The 18163-nt window shown below is 44.9% G+C and overlaps 4 protein-coding genes across 8 annotated transcripts in view; 1 reads left to right on the top strand and 3 right to left on the bottom strand.

Annotated features, from left to right (window-relative positions):
• LOC128881349 (histone acetyltransferase KAT6B-like) overlaps positions 1 to 12716 on the top strand; it is a 29511-nt gene extending 16795 nt beyond the window's left edge. For 3 of the 4 annotated variants that reach the window (XM_054132299.1, XM_054132298.1, XM_054132300.1), the window contains exons 3-6: positions 2667 to 3133; positions 3542 to 5046; positions 6931 to 7319; positions 7552 to 12716. In XM_054132299.1, the coding sequence (XP_053988274.1) occupies positions 2667 to 3133; positions 3542 to 5046; positions 6931 to 7319; positions 7552 to 11919 (6729 nt within the window). In that variant the 3' untranslated portion in view covers positions 11920 to 12716. The remainder of the gene's footprint in view (positions 1 to 2666; positions 3134 to 3541; positions 5047 to 6930; positions 7320 to 7551) is intronic. The other variant, XM_054132302.1, reaches the window with a different exon arrangement.
• A 1070-nt stretch (positions 12717 to 13786) lies between these two features.
• On the bottom strand, positions 13787 to 14946 carry LOC128881372 (uncharacterized). The gene is made up of 3 exons (XM_054132348.1): positions 14856 to 14946; positions 14336 to 14608; positions 13787 to 14266 (listed from the first exon to the last, which is right to left on the bottom strand). The coding sequence occupies exons 1-3, from the start codon at positions 14921 to 14923 to the stop codon at positions 14254 to 14256; spliced, it is 354 nt and encodes a 117-aa protein (XP_053988323.1). The 5' UTR covers positions 14924 to 14946; the 3' UTR covers positions 13787 to 14253.
• Positions 14947 to 15138: 192 nt separating this feature from the next.
• On the bottom strand, positions 15139 to 16752 carry LOC128881365 (group XIIA secretory phospholipase A2). The gene is made up of 3 exons (XM_054132338.1): positions 16237 to 16752; positions 15807 to 15874; positions 15139 to 15645 (listed from the first exon to the last, which is right to left on the bottom strand). Exons 1-3 carry the CDS (start codon positions 16469 to 16471, stop codon positions 15328 to 15330), a joined length of 621 nt encoding a protein of 206 aa, XP_053988313.1. The 5' UTR covers positions 16472 to 16752; the 3' UTR covers positions 15139 to 15327.
• Positions 16753 to 16889: 137 nt separating this feature from the next.
• On the bottom strand, positions 16890 to 18139 carry LOC128881367 (uncharacterized). 2 transcript variants are annotated; one of them, XM_054132342.1, is made up of 3 exons: positions 17990 to 18139; positions 17346 to 17467; positions 16890 to 17261 (listed from the first exon to the last, which is right to left on the bottom strand). In XM_054132342.1, exons 2-3 carry the CDS (start codon positions 17442 to 17444, stop codon positions 17064 to 17066), a joined length of 297 nt encoding a protein of 98 aa, XP_053988317.1. In that variant the 5' UTR covers positions 17445 to 17467; positions 17990 to 18139; the 3' UTR covers positions 16890 to 17063. The 2 variants fall into 2 exon arrangements, with proteins under 2 accessions (XP_053988317.1, XP_053988316.1); XM_054132341.1 differs by lacking the exon at positions 17990 to 18139 and adding an exon at positions 17610 to 17872.
• Between the last annotated feature and the right edge of the window lie 24 nt (positions 18140 to 18163).

Genomic DNA, 18163 nt, shown 5'->3' with positions numbered 1-18163 from the left:
TTTCGAATGACGTATAATTTAATACACATTACGTTTAATTCTATTTAGTTTAATTTCATTTAATGCCTTCTTTGAGTGACTCGAATTGCTTTTGTTTCCAGGTTGTACAAGGAAATTTGCCAGAGAATTATTAGATAGATAAGAAGCATATCTTGAACACTATATGATCTAACGTAGAATACAAGTAGGTTAACAATAAACCTACCGAAGTTACAACAAATGACTAGTCTTAAAGACGCTTTTTTCAGTCGAATGCAAAAATATTTATAACAACTAAATATCTAGGTACGGCGGTGTGTATCGAAAGAAACGTCACGCGTAAAGACGCGGTTCACCGGATCGCCCAATCGCGTAACAGTTACTCGACGATTGGTCGTACCTCGTCGTCGAGCAACAGGTCGTTGGTCCGAGGAATGGAGCCTGATCACGTGTGTTCCGTTCGAAGAAATTCCTCTCCCTGCTGCTCTCTGCGACCGCTCCGTATCTAATGAAAATGTCACTCCGTGACAACTTGCTCGAACACGAGAACAGTTGTAAGATTCGAGCATACTGCGTTGCATTACCTCTTCGTACAGTTTTCCGAATTCGATGATCAATTAGAACCACGTATGTTACGCTCTTCTTTCTATCGACTCGGTGACAGTTATTTACACTAAATTCTTCCGAGGCATACATATCAGATAATCACGAAAAACATCGTTAGTCTAGTATATTTTGTGTGGAACAACGTTGTAAGTTACGCGTTCATCGCCAGATTCCGTGGAACAAGTAAGTCTTTGGGTGGATCCGGAAAAATCTAACGTAACATACAACGTTCTTCCAGTCGTCCGTTCGATGACAGTGTCAAAGTCGATTCAGAATCAGAAATCTTGGCTCGAATTAGTGGCTCGAATTAGAACAATTTCTTCTCGAGATTCGAATAATTGCACGGTGCATCGGTTTTGTAGGTTGCACGCAGGATTGCATAACATTTCCGATGTTCAACGACCCCGGGTTTCAAACAGTCGTAAATCCACGTTTCAAAAAATTACCGAATGTACTTTCAAAACGTACCTAAAAAATATTCTCAAATTTATAAAGAGATCTCGTAAATTTTCCCGTGTAAAATTAAAACTGTGTTTCTCCTTAAAAAGGGTCGGCTCTTTAAAGGCAAGAGACAGCCGTACATGGCGCAAGAATCGCTCGGACTGATATCGTTCCGAAGAAAGCGACCGGTGAAAACATGTATACATGTATATGTCGCACGAAGAGCGATTACGCGATTTGTAATCGCGTTTCCTCGGTGAACGTCGTGAATAGACGGGGCCCCAGACGTTAGATAGTTATCCAGACGCGTTTTTGTTTGTTTCACAATTTCGAAAGTTGTTTCTACGGTTAGGAACGGGGTCTCGTTCTTTTTACGCGTGCGTACGGCGTGTATCGGGGCAACCGTGTCTCCGAACACCCGCGGGCGCAGTTTTAATAAGATGCACCCTCGTTGATGCGGAGATATACCAAACCTAGCCTGCATTATTACCGGAATGAATAATTATGTTTTACGATACGCAGTAGTCGGTCGTCTTTCATATGCATCGCGCGAATTGCAAGGCCCCGCGAATATACACAAATTTACGCACTCACCGTGAAGGCTACGCTGGTTGTATCTGGCGATAAAGAGTGGCTCGATCGACCTGTAATAACAGCTTTCCCAGCAACAACGTGGGTAACCGCATCGCCCGACAATTTCGCCGTGCCCTGCTGTATCGACTTTCAATCTTCGCCAATTTTGCGCGGGACGATTCGACAACTGTTGGGTCGTATTAATTGCACCGGGAAACTTGCAGTAATCGCTGCTACGCTGGAGCAATATATATCATGTTGACTGTAATACTAAGACTATCGGAAACTACATAATCAAACGCTCGATCAAATATTTCAATTCGAATTCATTTTCATTGACAGTAAACTTTCGGAATTAATTTGTTTAAACTTCAAGGGAGAAGCACTGTCACCCATATATGTATAGATCTGGGTTAGATCAACGCGATATACAATCCAAACACAAGGGAATTAAATGTAGTTTGGTACGAGATATAAATTTTGATTGAAAGTAAGTCGAATCGAATCACGAAAAATTTTTGTTCGAATACATTGAAATGTAAGGAACTTGCTAGAAGTTTGTTCCGAACTATTATGTTATAAACTACGACAGACCTCCCCGAAGTTCGGAATATTTCCAAATCGAACGTACCGTACGTCGTCACATCTCGTCCATGTTAATTACAGTTGTCTACATTTATAATTACTCGTGCGAGGAAACGGGAGCCTATATAGCGTATAGAAACGGTCACGGAGGGGCTAACGAGCCTCGTACAGTGCTCGTCAGGTTTACAAGGTAACCCCTGTATTTCGCATGTTTATGGCGCTCCACTTACGAGGGAACCTAGAGATCCAGCAAATTTTGAAGTATCGCGTGCAACCAGAGTAATACTCGTAATACAAAACCCATTGGCGTGTAAAGCTTCTCCCCTAGAAAACGAATCAAGATGCTACTTTCTCCCAAAATGAAATTTGTCTTTCTCTTAAGCACGTGTGCTTCTTAAAAAGAAGTGCTCGTTAAATCTTTTCCCGCGAATAATAAGTCGCTGGGACAAATTCATTGACAAGTTGGTTTTTATCTGTCGCAGCTGCCAGCCCCTCTACCGATATGCAGGGAGTGTCTCGGTGCAACGATAGCTGGGAACAACAACAACACGAAGCGCACCGCCTTGGAGAAGCTCAGCAGGTGTAGCGTGTGCGGTGCAGCGCTGCACAACTCGTGCGCTCCGCCGGAGCTCTCGGTCCTCGTGGACAGGGGTATAACGTGGTCTTGCGACGATTGCTCGCCGACGTGCGCCGGGTGCGAGTTGGAACGCGAGTCTCAGAACTATCTGGTGAAGTGCGCCGGGTGCGTAAAGTGTTACCATCCCACCTGCTTGGATCCCGCGCTCGACAAAAAGAACAAAGCACCCTGGAGGTGTCGACACTGTCAAACGGCGCACACACCGGTCGCCAAGGACGACGGGAAAAAGAACAAGACGCAGGACGCGGGCTCTCTCGACGATACGCCGGCCAGCGCGAGGAAGAGACATAGCAAGTTACGCGAAAATAGAAAGTAAGGAGACACGTTGGTGTAAACCGCTGTTTCTTCATCCCTTGCGGTCCGTACGTCTTACGCAACAGTCCGCCCACGCGTTGTAGCCCTTTTGGGAGCGATTCGCTCGATAAGAATGATAAGTGGAGAGGCAACTCGATTCTTCGAGGCGAATCGACGCTAAATCTACATAGGTTTCATTTATAAACACGGAGATATTTAACATCATACTAAATTCATAATTTATATATCGTATATATATATAGAGAGAGACGAAAATTTAATAACGGTCATTTGATCAGTTGCGATAGGTTTACCGTTAAACGAGTTGGTTTCAACGTCGGTTGCGTTAGGCCTGGAGTGGAAGGAAGGGTTCGTCGCTATTGAACGGCAGGGTTTAATCGACAGTGGTCGTTTTCGATGTTCTAGATCGGCGGTATCCAGAAAGAGCTTGACGATTGCAACTCCGGGCAAGAAAAGCAGCACAGGAGCACAGGTGGACAGCAGCTCGGACGGTAATGCGGGTGTTGTCTCCCCTCGTCAACCACCTTTAATTTCCTCTCCTTTACCACAACCCCCCGCCCCACTCGCAGGCCAGGGTAGGCTACTCGAAGAAAAGAACGACCGGATCTCCAAAGAGAAGCAAAAGTTCTTTAGGCTGAGCGCATTTAACGCGGAGCACAATAAGCTGAAGCGGGTGGGGGGCGGTGATAAGTCTAAATCCTCGCAGAACGTTAGTCCTAGGTTGACTCGGGGTAACGCGAACCAGAAGAAGTCGCCCGTGCCTGGTAAAAGGGTGCCGTTAGTGTCTAGCAGCAGCAGTAGTAGCAGCAGCAGCGACGCCACCGATACCGATTCTTCCGACGCCAGCGACTCTAGCGACGATGACGACGAGGAGGAGGGTAACAGCTCGAGCGACTCCAGCGACTCGTCCTCCTCGGAGGACGGTCAGGAGGGACGCGTAGTCGAGTCACCAAAACCAAGGGTTCCGTTCTCTTGCGATCTCAGCGAGGACAAGCCTTGGGGTTTTGCCGCGGCCGCTGCTAAGCTCAACGTGGAATCGCCGTTTTTTAGTAACATTAACAATACCTTCGGTGCTCCGTTGCCTAAGCTCGACGTAGGTGGCACGCCGACGTTCGGTTTGCACATACAACCGGCCGCGAACGCTATTTCGGACGGCAAGAAGAAGCAAAAGAACGAACGCGCCGGTAGTATTACACCAGGCGGTTTCGCCAACATGGACAACAAAGTCAAACCCGGTGCTGGCCAATTGAAAGGCTTGTTCGACGGTTTGAGCCATTTTTTTTCAGTACCTACCAATAGCAGAGCGAGATCTGGCGCACCCGCGCCTAATTACGCTCCCGATAGAAGAAAACGGCCTAACGCGGACGACGCGAGCAAACCGAGCAAACCGAGCAAGCTCCCGAGAGTCGTACAGAGCAACAAAATGGACAAGTCGCCCGTAACCGGTAAATCGAAAGAGAAGAAGAAAACGGAGTCGCAGGACGATGGGCCTAGGGTACCCAGACCTGGGATCTTCACGCCTTCCGACGAGAGTTTATTCGTCGGCTCGTTGAACGAGAAATTACCAAAAATGACACCGTCGAACCTGGTGAAAACCGCGGTGAACAGTAAAAGGCACGAACACGAGAGGAGAAAACTGATGAAGGACGACTCGTCGTTGGTCAAGTGCGCCGCGACGGACGCGTTGTCGCCGTCGTCCACGAGGCACGATCACCTTTCGCGAAAGAGAAACACGCTCCCGGAAGCGAATCAGACACGCCACCCTGTGCCCGCTGTTTCGAAGTCCGGCCTGTGTTCCGATTCCGTGAAATCAAATCCTAGCCTAAAATCCAATCCACGAGCCTGTACTAGCGCCACCACCACCAACACCACCACGACACCCCGCGCGACACCCTGCTCCACCAGGAAGGGTAAGAGTCTATCCCCGATCCGTTCACGAGTCCCTAACCTCGATGATGCACCCAAGTCGCAAAAGAAGAATTCCCTCTAATCTAATCCTCGCTCACCACCACGTGGATGTGTTGGCGGTGTGGTGTGGTATATGATGTGTGTGAACATGTGCGTCTGACACGTAACTTCTCTTCCAAGATAACGTGATTGTTCTCGATTAAGAATCTCGAGACGGTAATTTACGGACCCGTTACGGTATCCTTATTCAATTTTTACATGGTGTACGATCGCTGTTACATAGAGAACAATCAGGTTCTTCGATAGGATGTTTATCAGTTATACATGGTGTAAAACCAATGGAAAGACACGGTAAATGTTTGAACAATTCTGAATCAACGAGGATTTCGCTTTTCCATTCGACCGGTTAACGGACCTAATTTCCATACGTTTTACACTAGTCAAATTTACGTGGTTATTGCATGTTACTAATGATGTTATTACTTGGCTCTGGCACACTTACTTTCCTTTAATCCATGCCGCATCTTGGCGCGCGGAGGAGCTATATTTTATTCGTAGCGTATTTATTTTTTTGCAGTGTATGTATATATGTTTTACATTGTTTGAGTTACGACGATTCATTATTAGAATCGAACAGAGAGAAGAAATAGTTTTCAATTTAACTCTTTATTTCGAAGCTCGTTTGTCATATGCTCCTGCGTCTTGTCACGATCCTGGTTATAAATAGGGTATACGATTAGTGCACGCTCACAAATGCACCCGTACACGTAATGTTCTGCACACTTTCGTTCATTGGATTTTTTGTTACATGGTTACCAAAGAGCTCGCGAAAACTTTGAATCAACATCAAATTCGTACGAATCGCGAACACGACTCGACGAGAAACATCGGGATCAGTGTATCGTTAATAAGTGTAGAATAGCTGAGACTATCGAGAAACTTATTCTTTATCCAAAGTATGCGTCGCATACCGTCGATAACGTCGTACGAAACTCGAACAGAAATTGTGTCACACATCCCTCGCTCCTATTCCCACGTAAAACGCAAAGTAACCGTACCGGTCAGTTTTCCAGGACGAAGAAATGCGGCACTGGGTGGCTAATATCGCACTCAGCCGCCTGGTGTTAATCACACCGGATGCTACCTGCTGCTGCTGACGTTTAGCAGGCACTGTTGTTGTAAAACTCGCCGGCCTCCGCCGTAAAATAATGCCCTTTTGCCATCGAAGAGCCAACTTTGATACTCTGCCAACACATCCCACAAAATACCTGCCCACAGCTTTGCTTTTGGATACTACTACTCACAAATATTAACAGCTATTCGTTCGTGGTCGCAAAACTTACTACTTGATCGAGATTGTCCGTGCACTGGTTAATAGTAAGCTTGGCAACTAAAGTAATATCGCTTTTGTGGCCTACAGTGTTTTTTTTTCTTTTTTTTTTTTTCTGTTTTCTCATCCATCGATGTGTACTAATAATCACACCCCTTCAGTTGCGTTCTATACAGCCAACCCTCCTGTTACACGGTTAATTCGTTCCGTATCGTATCAAATCAGGGATCATATTACATCAAGCGTTAACTGTTATAAGAGGGTTGACTGTACCATACGTTTTATAATTACGTTCCCGTCGAGAGTACGTTGGTTTAGCACAAAACGTTTGTATCCAGTATCGCGTCTGATATCGTCCAATTAGATTACAAGAGTATTTACAACGCGTTAGAGTATCTCACGTTTCGTACGTTGATTTTTCCAGACATCGCGATTTAGAACATGAATATCGAACACCTTTTCGAACGAGGATCTCGGTGAACTTTACTTCCATCGTTCTAATTGTCGCGAGAGGACGCGTACGACCAGAGCTAACACTCCTCAATTCTGTTTACAGAGGAAGAACCGATTTTGCCTCAGCACTTGCCACCGGGGGTCACGCAAAAGGATGTCGATCTGTTTAAAGACGCTCGGGACAAAGCGGCACGGTTGACGGTCAGCAACGGAGACGACGTGGAGGCCGTGTCCGCGAGTCCTGGGCACAATGGCTCGAGCACTGGCCCGAGAAACCCCGCGGCCATTGTCTTTGGCCGATACGAAGTGGAAACGTGGTATTCCAGTCCGTTCCCACAAGAGTACGCAAGATTACCAAAACTATTCTTCTGTGAATTTTGTCTCAAATACACGAAGAGTCGGGCAGTGCTCGACAGACACATGGACAAGTGCCAGTGGAGGCATCCACCGGCCACTGAAATATATAGGTGTAATGGACTATCTGTTTTCGAGGTTCGTTTGGCCATTTCATTCTCATATATTTAAAGCTTTCACGGATGATACTAACCGAGGCTTGCAAGTATAAATCAAAATGTATATCTGTATGTTATTTATAACCCGTGAAGAAGCCAGTGGCAACGTTGACGAAACGACAGAGAAGCCTCGATTAGTATCATATAATTCTCACTTCAATTTATGATGCCATTCCTATCCATCAATGTAATTTTAATTTTTTTCGTTTTAGATTGACGGCAACGTGAACAAGATTTACTGTCAAAACTTGTGTCTGTTAGCGAAATTGTTTTTGGACCACAAGACTTTGTACTACGACGTGGAACCGTTTTTGTTTTATGCGGTGACTAAGAACGACAAGTACGGTTGCCATTTGGTCGGTTACTTTAGCAAAGAGAAGCATTGTCCGGCGCAGAGATACAATGTGTCGTGTATCATGACTCTGCCGCAGTATCAGAGGCAAGGGTTCGGAAGGTTTCTCATAGAGTTTAGTTACCTTTTATCCAAGGTTGAGGGAATTCCCGGTACGCCGGAGAAGCCTCTCTCCGACCTTGGTCGCGTGTCGTATCACTCGTTTTGGAAAAGCGTCGTGCTCGAGTATCTCGATGCACACAGAGACTTCACGGAGATTAAACTGGGAGACATAACTAAGGAGACTGGCGTGTCCGCTCACGACATCGCGACCGCCATGCAGCTGTTGGGATTCATCAGATCGGTCCATTTACCCGGTGAAGGGAACTCTAAAGTGGCTGTGGTAGTCGATTGGAGCAAGGTAGACGCCCATATGGCGAAAGTGCGAAAGAGTTCCCGTATCAAATTGGATCCCGATTGTCTACGATGGATCCCTCTGCTTACGCAGATTCCAAATCCATATCAAAGTCCGGAGGAAAGCGCTGATACCAGTTCGGAGTCTTCTCCCATAGCGGAACTCAAGCAACCGCCTACGATCGTCGAGAAGATTCAGAAAGTGAAGATCAAAAAGAAACCCAGAGGAAGAAGATTGGGGCAGAGGAGGTCGTCGCCGTCGAAACAGAAGACTTCGCAGAAGTCTGTTGTACAAAAGGATGTTTCCAACGAGATGAAAGACGCGAAAGAAACGAAGGAGTCGAAAGCGATGAAAGATGGGAAAGAGACGAGAGAGGCGAAAGAAATAAAAGAAGCGAAAGAGGCGAGGGAAACCAAGGAGTCGGAAAAAGAGGCGCGGGCTGCTGCTACTGAATCCACCAAAGAGCCGATGGAAGTCGAAGTGAAGAACGTTCCGACGACGCCAAGGAATTCTCGGTCCGTGACCACGTCAAAAAACGCGAATTCAGTGAAAGTAACTCCTGCGTCGGCGATAATGACGACGTCGAGGCGAAGGATCAGAACGCCGAAGGCTGCTGCGGCAGAGTCAGTGGTAACTCCTTTACGAAAACGTAAACATTCCGAAAAGACTGAAGTTGAGGAAAAGGAGGAGAAGACGGAAGTTAGTTCGAGGAAGAGGACTCGCGAGTCGTTGAGGGAAAAGGAGAAGGAAAAGGATAAGGAAAAACCGAAGGAAAAGGAGAGAACGAAAGATAAGGACTCCTTGAAGGACAAGGATAACGTCGCTGAAGTGGAGAAGGCGTCGCCTAAGGTAACGTCGAATTCTTCGTCGGCGGTGCACAAACCGGCGAAGAAACAGTGCAAAGTGGACGACATCTTGCTGAAGGTGACTAGTCGTCAGACCAAATATTTGCAAGCGAAACAAGCGAAGGAGAAGAAGACGACGGCGGCGACAGAAGATGGCCAGTGCAACGGAAAAGAGGAAACAAAGGACGTTAAGACTTCGCCCATGTCGAGGCGAGGAAGAGCGAAAGCTGAGAAGGAAACTTTGAAGATGCCTCAGCTGAAACCTGAGAGCCCGACGAAAGGTAGAACCGTTAGTCCTGTGATACCTCCTCCATCCTTGTCTCCGTTACCCGACACGGAGAAGACCGACGATTCTCCAGAACGCAAGCTATCGCCTGTTCCGGAGTTACCCTCTGCCTCGAAGGAGGATAACGCCGAAACGAGCAAGAGCGACAGCGTGGAAAACAGCGAACCACCCGTTCCGCCTGAAACGGAAACGGCGTCCGCGAGTCCGGGCGAGTACGAGGGCGGGGACGAAGACGAAGGAGAGGAGGAAGTACCTGCACCGAGACCAAAATCCGTGGCACAGTGTCCGAGCATCCCTGAAAGCAATCCTACCGAGGTAACCGAGAAGACGACGGAGGACACGCAAGAGAAAGAACCGGAGGCAGAGATCGAGAAGCCCCTCCCGCAGAAGGTAGAGTCGGAACCGCAGATCGTGGAGGAACCGAGCGAACCTTCGAAGGAATGTGATAAAGATTCAGAGACTGAAAAACCGATTTGTAGCCCCGAAACGTTGAAATTGGTACCTGAAGTTTCTTCACCTAAGGAGGAAGAAAGTGAGAAGTTAGAAGCCATTACTCAGGAAGAAGATAATAGCCCTAAGGAAGAGACGATCTCCGAGAGGTTAACGCTCAAAGATTGCAAGGAGGAGTTGACACGGCCAAAGATAGAGACTTCTCCCGCGACTCCCACGGAAAAGAAAGAGCCGTCTGTTATCTCGAATATCGCGTCGCCGGAAACCGAGCCGCTCACGCCACAGGAGAAAACCGTACCTATTATAGAGCAGCAGGAAACCATGCATCTTCAAACTCAACCGGAGGAGATGAAGCAAAATTCGCCAGAGAGCGGTAAAACGACGCCTCACTTGGAAAATCCCGGTTCTGTGAAACGGACACCACCCTCGCAGCCAGACTTACCGTCTATGGGGGTTTACACGCCCGACTCGACCACGAATTCGGTGCACTCGTTGCATTACGGTCAGTGCGACTTGGACGTCAGTCAACTGGGTCTGGAGTCTCCTACCTCGATAGCTAGCGACCTCGCGTCTCAAAACAGCGTCGAGAGGCCACCCAGCGCAGTGCCATCGATGCCATCTACGGTTACCGCTCCGATTTCCGTTCCCATGCAGATACCAACACCTGCTTCTTCCGTGCCTGTAAATATATCACCGCAAGTTCAATACGCTGACTGTTCGATGCCTCAGCATACCCCACCAGCGCACGTCAGCATTCATCCGATGCATCAGCCTCACACGCCGCAGCCTCTTCAGCAGCCCAGGACACCGCAGTCGCACACGCCTCAAAGCATACCGACGCAGAGCCCCCAGCCGCTTCCTCAGAGCCACACGCCGCAACCGATGCCTCAGTCTCACACGCCGCAGCCTATTCCTCAATCTCACACGCCTCAGCCGATCCCTCAGTCTCACACGCCGCAGAGTATACCGACGCAGAGTCCCCAACCTTTGCCTCAGTCTCACACACCGCAACCGATACAATTGTCGTTGGGTCAACAAACGCAGAGCCAAAGTATGGCGCACAGTCAGTCCCAACCACAGCAGCAACAGCAGCAGCAGCAGCAACAACAACCACCGCATCCGCAGCAACAACAGCAACAGTCGCAAACGCAATCTCATAGCAATAAGAGAGCCAGCGGTTCACAGACCACCCACAGGTCGAGGTCAGCCCAACAGAGTAGCAGATCTCATCGAACCACACCTCCCACGCCGCATACCCAAACCTCTTCTCAACACACGACTTCTCACACGAGTCACACGACGGTGGCGCACACAACCCACGTCCCGCCGCAGTACCAACAGTCCTCGTCGATGAGCGTACCGCCAGTACCGCATCCGCACTCTCATACGCACGCAGCTCATTCGCACAACATGGCCGTTATCTCCCAAGGGAACTACATGGCCGTCGCCTCGCAGACTTTCCCCACACAGAACACGTACGTGATACAGCATAGGAGCAGCAGATCTGGCGCTCCAACGCCCTGCACTACGGCAACCAACTTTTACATACAGACTAGCGCCATGCCTCCGCATTCGCACACGCCGGCGCCTTCCCTGTCGGCCTCTGGAAATCATCAGACCACCAACTCTTGCAGCCTAGCGAAATTGCAACAATTGACGAACGGTTTGGATATGATACCGCCTACTCCGCCGCCAGCGATGAATCTGACGCCACCGCCGCCAATTCCGCACACCATGACGCCGCCGCAAACGTCGAGACAGTTGCCCACTCCGCCTCAAGTACCTCTCGGTTACGCGAAGAACTATTACAACGTCAATACTGTACCACCGCCAGGGACACCTGGACCGCCTAGTAGATCGACCTCGAGGTCGTCTGCGAATGCGAACATGGCGTCGCTCACTCAACCGTATCCCAGCGAGAGCCTGTACAGGCAAACCCTCGATCCTGGAAGTACCTGTCCCCAGATGCAGAGCGCCGCCAGCAGAGTCAGTCCAAACGTGGCGTTGAACACGAATCTCATGGCCCAGTACGGCTACCGAGTGGCACAACCCGCCACTGGCTATATGAATCAAGCAGCGCAACTCGGCGGCTTCATGAACCAGGCCAGCCAGCTCCCAGTGGGAGTTGTGAACGTACCTACGTATCCCCAGGATCCTCATCAGCAGAATCCAGCGGCGGTGTACACAACGTATCACGGTTACATTAACGGAGGCCTTATGCAGCCCCTGAACAGTTCGATGAGGCCACGCTAGCCCCACTGATCTGAACGCACAGTCTCCCCTAACCAGCAACGACGAAACCGCGTGAGAAATACGGGGACTCTTCGTGGCTCGTCGACCTAGCAACGATCACACTATCACGATCACGTCGGACAAGTTAACGCTCTCTTCGATACGATCTCCAACAACGCAAAGGGTAACTCCGAGTGACCGTCGTTGCTATAGTCGCGACAAGATCAACCAAACTGTCGAGAGTTGTCGATAGAACCTACTACTTCCATTCTGTACAGTCCGCTCTGTCTCGTTTTTTCTTCATTGAAATCTCTAGGCACGCGGTGCTTTGATTTTGTCCCGACCATAGCACTCGTTACTCCCTTGCATTTACTCCCACGCTCGTCCATCTTTCGAACTATTACGGTAGACTGATCTTTCTATCCAAACGAATCGCGTATGTATCAATTTACAGGCACGTTACTCCGCCGTCGAGTCTGAACCACGGTTTTTCTGCCTAGCCGCACTCTATCAAAACGTATTCGACGCATTGTTTTATTTTTCTTTTTTTTTTTTTTCCTTTGATAGTAATAGTTATCCCGGAGACTCGAACGCACTTCAGACCACGCGTGATCGATAGATGTGCTTGTGCGTTCCAATAACCGAAGAGTTCGTATTAAAAGGATTCTTAACTTGTCGATATATGTATATGCATGGGATACAATCGCGGTATCGAATAGTGAATTGCGAAGCATGGGTTCGTAACTTGTGCATTTATGAAACTAATATGTACCTTGAGCGTTGATCTGTCGATCGATCAAGGTGAAAAGATATATATATATATATACGTATATATATGTATATATATATATACACAACAGGCGTGCACACACACACATACACACACACACACATACCCACACATTTATACACACATTGTATGTATACATATATATATACACATTTATATATGTATACTTTTTCCTCCCATTTTGAATCCACGATCGACAAAGCGAATACCTATTTTTAAATAGGGCATTCCCTCCTGAAATCGCGACAGTGTTACGTTTTGTGTATAATAGTATATATATATATTATATATACATATATATAAATACTTACAAAGAATATTCTGTTTGATATTATCGATTGTTGAACGTTGTTGTTTACGTTTTCTTCGAGGCACGCTGTACTTTACTGTATCATAAAATACTTACTGCTACGATCATTCGAATTGTATTATTACGAATTAATTATCACGATCGTCAAATCGGTTTCACCGTCGACGCGTACACGTTGTCCATTCGCCGTTATTCATCATTTTTATCATCGGCATCGACCCGACACCCCTCAGTTTCTCGTTATCCACGCCTAAGCAACCCTGAACGCGATATCGCTCCTTTTTTTTTTTTTTTTTCGTGAATCATTACTATTATTTCTATGATTACTATTATCATTATTAATATTATTATTTCTATGATTATTAATATTATAATTACTATTATTATCATCACCAACACCCAACCACCCCCCGATATTCAGTTAATTTACTCGGTTTCAGACGCTACGTTACAAACGCATACAGCGGAAACACGCAGCCAGACAAACTATACAAACACACATACACACACACATGCGTGCGCGCGCGCGCGCGCGTATTCGTTCGTGTACTCCCTATTGTATGTAATGTTTTTATTATAATCTAGGTACTTTGAACGAGAGGCACACACAGACACACGTGTACACATGTACACGCTAGTTCGAAGAAGGGTTATGACTGCGTAACATAGGAGCTCTTCCACGGAGCGTCGCGAAAATTTATGCTAAAATTATTTTTTGTATCGAATCGTGAAGAGAAAGAAAAAGGCGAGAGGAAAAGTCTCGCGCGCTTCCCTTCGACCTGTCTGTGGGAAAATTTATAAACAAAACGACAAACAAACAAAAAAAAAAAAAGAAATGGTGCTCGTTCGTGTACTTTGAATTGTAATTTCCCTCCCTCGCGTCGGCGACGCTTCGCGGAACGGTCGCGAACGAAATAATAATAATAATATATTTATGGTACGTTACGAATTCAATTTTTTCAGAGACGAGACACGACGATAAGAATTTGTGCGAGAAGGCAGAGACTCGCTGCCTGGTTTTTAGCGTAACTCTTTAAACGGATAAGAAAGGTCATTAATAGTGTAAAAATACACCAATATTTATTGTACATAGATCTAAAAAAAAAAAAAAACTACTAACAAATAAAAAGAAATCAAAAATATGGACTTTTTTCGAGATAACTGCACGAGGTCACGTACTGCGTCTCCCACACACTAGTAGCTGAACAAATCCTTCGTTGGTTTTCTTCAGCCTCTCTCGTTGCTTGTTGATCGTCTATCTTCTTTTTCTAGGATGACAATTTTTTATCGTAGACGAAGAAACGAAGAGACATGATTAATTCTACCGCGGTAATCACCTTAATCTTAGTTTCCTTTTTCCTTGACGTCTTTTCTTTTCAGCGTTCGCCAGGTCTATGTACTTTTTTCTTTGTTCCGGGGACATCTTAGTCCACAGTTTGCCAGCAGCCCGTGCGATCACGGTTACGGGCTCCTTGGGCGTCTTACTGCGTAAGCGTAGGAAGAAGATGATGAAGGGATTAGTACATCGACACGTTACCCGTTCGCTCCTGCTGGTGCGAGTGTTGGAAGCGTTGGCAGCCCTTTTGTTCTTTCGGGGACGGTCATCTACGCTACCCAAAATGAAGAAATGCAAAGTACGCCTTTATGTATTATATCTTTAATGATTCAGCCAAGTCACTATCTCGCTAATTTTATTTGTAGACGAATCAAAAGTCTCTTCTGTATTTCTGTGCTTTTTTTTTTTAGTTTGAACATCCGTTGAACATAGGAAAACAAAAGAAACTTTTGGTTTACGCTCCAAGAGAAGCCAAAATTGATCCAATCAAAGTGAACCAAAAGAACCATAAATTGTCTTACCCGTCGGCCTGCTCCTTCTTCCGATCTTTCCGCGGTTTGGGTGGCTGTGTGGATTTGGTGTTCCCCATTTTCTTCTCGCAGGACTTTCGCTATGTTCCTAAAAAAATCCTTATCGTGTACGCTGCATTACTTGACAATTTTTTATATCGAGAAAGTTTGCCTGAACCGTGGTCGAAATGACATTGTCACTCTTCTCTTGTTTCCTCGTGAGAAACAAAAGGCAAACAAAAATGTACAATCATTGGATAATTCTGAGCAGGTTAAAGAAAATATTGGACACTCCTTTGGGTGGTAAAATCAGATTTTATTGGTCACGTATAAAATGTTAGGACCTCGTACAATTTCACATTTATCTCGCGTTTAGCGCCAGCAGAACTAGTATAAAATCACAGACTTAATGGCTAGAGGTTTCGTAAACAGAGTATGGGACACGCTCCACATGAATTACTTAAATTGAGAGATTCGTATAATTTTACAGTTCTCCGCCAGCTTGAGCAGCTTTCTTAGGTTTCTTGTTCCTATTCCATTTATCACCACAGTAACAGGCTTCCTTTTGCGCGTCCATGTAACTCTTACATCCCAGAGCAGTCGTGCCTGTAAACAGCATTTTCGCGGCACCTTTGCATGTGTTTATGATAGCGGATGTTTGATATCCATCGCAGTATCTGTACAAACATCTTTTAAATTCCAAATCGCAGCTCTCCTTCACTGAATTACAGGTATCGTAGCAAATGTCGTGTGCATCGCAACATTTGGTCATTTCCGCTAACGGCAAGTATTCTTGGTTTATCTGAAACCAATTGAATTAATTAATATACATTTCCCGCCAAATCAGTCGATAAATACGTCTAATTAGTTCATGGTAAATCTGGCAACGATACGATAATTCGATTTCGATGTACATAGTTTTCACTAAAGACAACTGTGACCTGATTCAGAAAATGTTCACACCTCTATTCCTAAAGAGCCGCATCCGTTGCTTTGTGGTTTATGATTCCAATCTGGTTTTGGCGTGATACCTGCAATCAAAATATTCGCGCTAAAAATTAACGACCAATCGGCCGTGACCATGTCAGAGGAACATACATGATAGTCATACGCTTCGTCACTCGCTATAAATACGCAAAGTTTCTTAAATTATAATTTTATTGCGTGGTGTATTTGATATTGTTAGACGTGTAAATTACAATTACGTAACGAGTTAACGTGGCTTGGAAAAAAAATTAATTTATTATGTAGATAAGCCGAGCGAGTTAAAACGTTATCAAATGATAGATTCTAACCAATTGTAATACGACCTTAAAAGAATTGTGGAGCAGCTTTAAGACTGGAGATAACTCCGGCGTAAAAATGATGATAATCGATAACAGGTTATACCTACCTCCTGGACATTTGAAAATGCAGTTTTCTTCCACTGCTGCGTCAAACACTTCGTGTATGTCCTTGATTTTCCTTGCTACTGTAATTGCATTCTGAAATAAATCCTGGAAAACTGTTTCAGCTGCCAATACGGCGTCCCTTAAGTTCGACAGTAAACCAGCTCCGTAGCCAGACCATGCGTAAGCTAGAAACGTCAACACGTAAACTAGGATTTTTCGATATTGAGAAAAATCCATCCTTACGCGTTGTCGACGCACCACTGACACCACTGTTTCACCGGTCTGTAGATATTTTTAGGTGAATCGAGTCGCATACGTGTGCACGATCGTGTACTCTTAATCACCAACGACGAAATAGTTTTTACGATTACCTTTCGTCACACGGTATATACAGAGCATTCCATACCTAGCTGCTGATGGTAATTTGAATACGTTACAAACCAATCCTAATCATTATTTTTCCATTATCGTATCGTGTTTCTCGTAATTTTGCAATTCTATTAAAAAATTATTCAAGTTTCGAGTCGAACTATCGAACGATATCATTTCTCTGAACACCTGTTCTTTTGGATCTTTTATCCTTATTAAACTGTATATAATAAAATCTTAAGAAAAATCAAAATTCGTAATGAAGGAAAATTATGAATAACTTCAATTACCTGTGCATATTTCACATTTATTAATCAATTGATCTAAAAGAGTCTATCTCGTTTCAATAATAATTACAACAATCTTCGTGGGTTACTTAAGTAACAATTTTTATTACATTAAATAAAACAAATCAATGTATAAATAATTCTTGCAAAAACAGGATTGGGTGGCGTGTACATTATAATCTCTTCTGAAGTTCTCCGCTGGCGTACAGTTTCTTCACATCTGTACCTCCTCCTAGACATACTTCTTTTACAAATACTCGGGGTACTGTTCTAGCTCCAGTCATTTCACCTAATATAGATTGAATTTCATCTCCATCATCCCTCTCATCCAATTCAATGGCGGTGTATTTTTGGTTCAAGCTATCAAACACCTAAAACAATATCAGAATAAACAGAATGTAGAGTAATATATATTACTATAATCAAGATAATAATAATACATGAACAAAAATTACCTCCTTAGCCATTTTACAATATGGACATTTTGTTTTAGAGAATATCACTACTGTGTTGGAAGCGATGAGTTGGTTAACTTGTTCCTTCGTCACAGTCATGACTCTTTCCTCAGTTCTAGAAACTGAATTCATAAAATTAGGGAAAGAAATTATTAACGAAACGGTACAATGATACCTGCATTGCAGTTTCAAAGTCGTTAAATTATTTCAAACGTAAAACTGAACATAATTCTCGTAAAATTAACGACTGCAAAACTTCATCACCTTTCTCCCAGGCTTCATAATTCGGGCTATTTTCGAGAATTATATTCGTGATGCTGCTGATAAAGATCGGCGATATTTTATACATATTGGAGTGAAATTTTCTTTTAAAAAACGAAAACATTTTTGGCGGTTCTTGCAACGTCATTTTTTACTTTTTAGGTTAGTGATCGAATAAAAGACTGTTGCGAAGCGGGAACGGAATTCAATTATCGAAGTAGGGCATTTAAATATGAAGTTTGCGTTTCGAATTCGTATCACTTTTTACTTATACACAAACAATTTATTCGAAAATTGAATGAACGACAAGCACAAACACTAATGAGCTTAAAATTTGAAGTACAGAATAAATTCAATATTTATTTGTAGCTAGCAATACTTACAATTGTTTAAAGGATGTGGACCGTTCCAAAGCACAAATGAACTTCAGAAATTGCAATTGAGAGATAATACTTCTTCAAAGAGGGAACGATAATATAAATAGTTAAAGCTCCGTATGAAATGACTCAGAATTGATTCATAAGACTCCACCTTCACATTCTAGTGAATTTGAATAA

Source organism: Hylaeus volcanicus, chromosome 8 (genome assembly GCF_026283585.1).
Source record: "Hylaeus volcanicus isolate JK05 chromosome 8, UHH_iyHylVolc1.0_haploid, whole genome shotgun sequence".
NCBI classification, from domain to species: Eukaryota; Metazoa; Arthropoda; class Insecta; order Hymenoptera; family Colletidae; genus Hylaeus; species Hylaeus volcanicus.
Note: the sequence above shows the minus strand (reverse complement) of the source record. Positions and strands in the feature narration are given on the sequence as shown.

Coding starts and splice junctions, on each gene's coding strand:
- LOC128881372 (XM_054132348.1), bottom strand. CDS start 14,923: ATGGGGAACACCAAATCCACACAGCCACCCAAACCGCGGAAAGATCGG. Junction 14,609..14,855: donor AAGAAGGAGCAGGCCGACGG/GTAAGACAATTT, acceptor CATTTTGGGTAG/CGTAGATGACCGTCCCCGAA.
- LOC128881365 (XM_054132338.1), bottom strand. CDS start 16,471: ATGGATTTTTCTCAATATCGAAAAATCCTAGTTTACGTGTTGACGTTT. Junction 15,875..16,236: donor CATTTTCAAATGTCCAGGAG/GTAGGTATAACC, acceptor TTTTGATTGCAG/GTATCACGCCAAAACCAGAT. Junction 15,646..15,806: donor GCGGCTCTTTAGGAATAGAG/GTGTGAACATTT, acceptor AATTGGTTTCAG/ATAAACCAAGAATACTTGCC.
- LOC128881367 (XM_054132341.1), bottom strand. CDS start 17,754: ATGACGTTGCAAGAACCGCCAAAAATGTTTTCGTTTTTTAAAAGAAAA. Junction 17,468..17,609: donor TTATGAAGCCTGGGAGAAAG/GTGATGAAGTTT, acceptor TTATGAATTCAG/TTTCTAGAACTGAGGAAAGA. Junction 17,262..17,345: donor ATTGTAAAATGGCTAAGGAG/GTAATTTTTGTT, acceptor ATATTGTTTTAG/GTGTTTGATAGCTTGAACCA.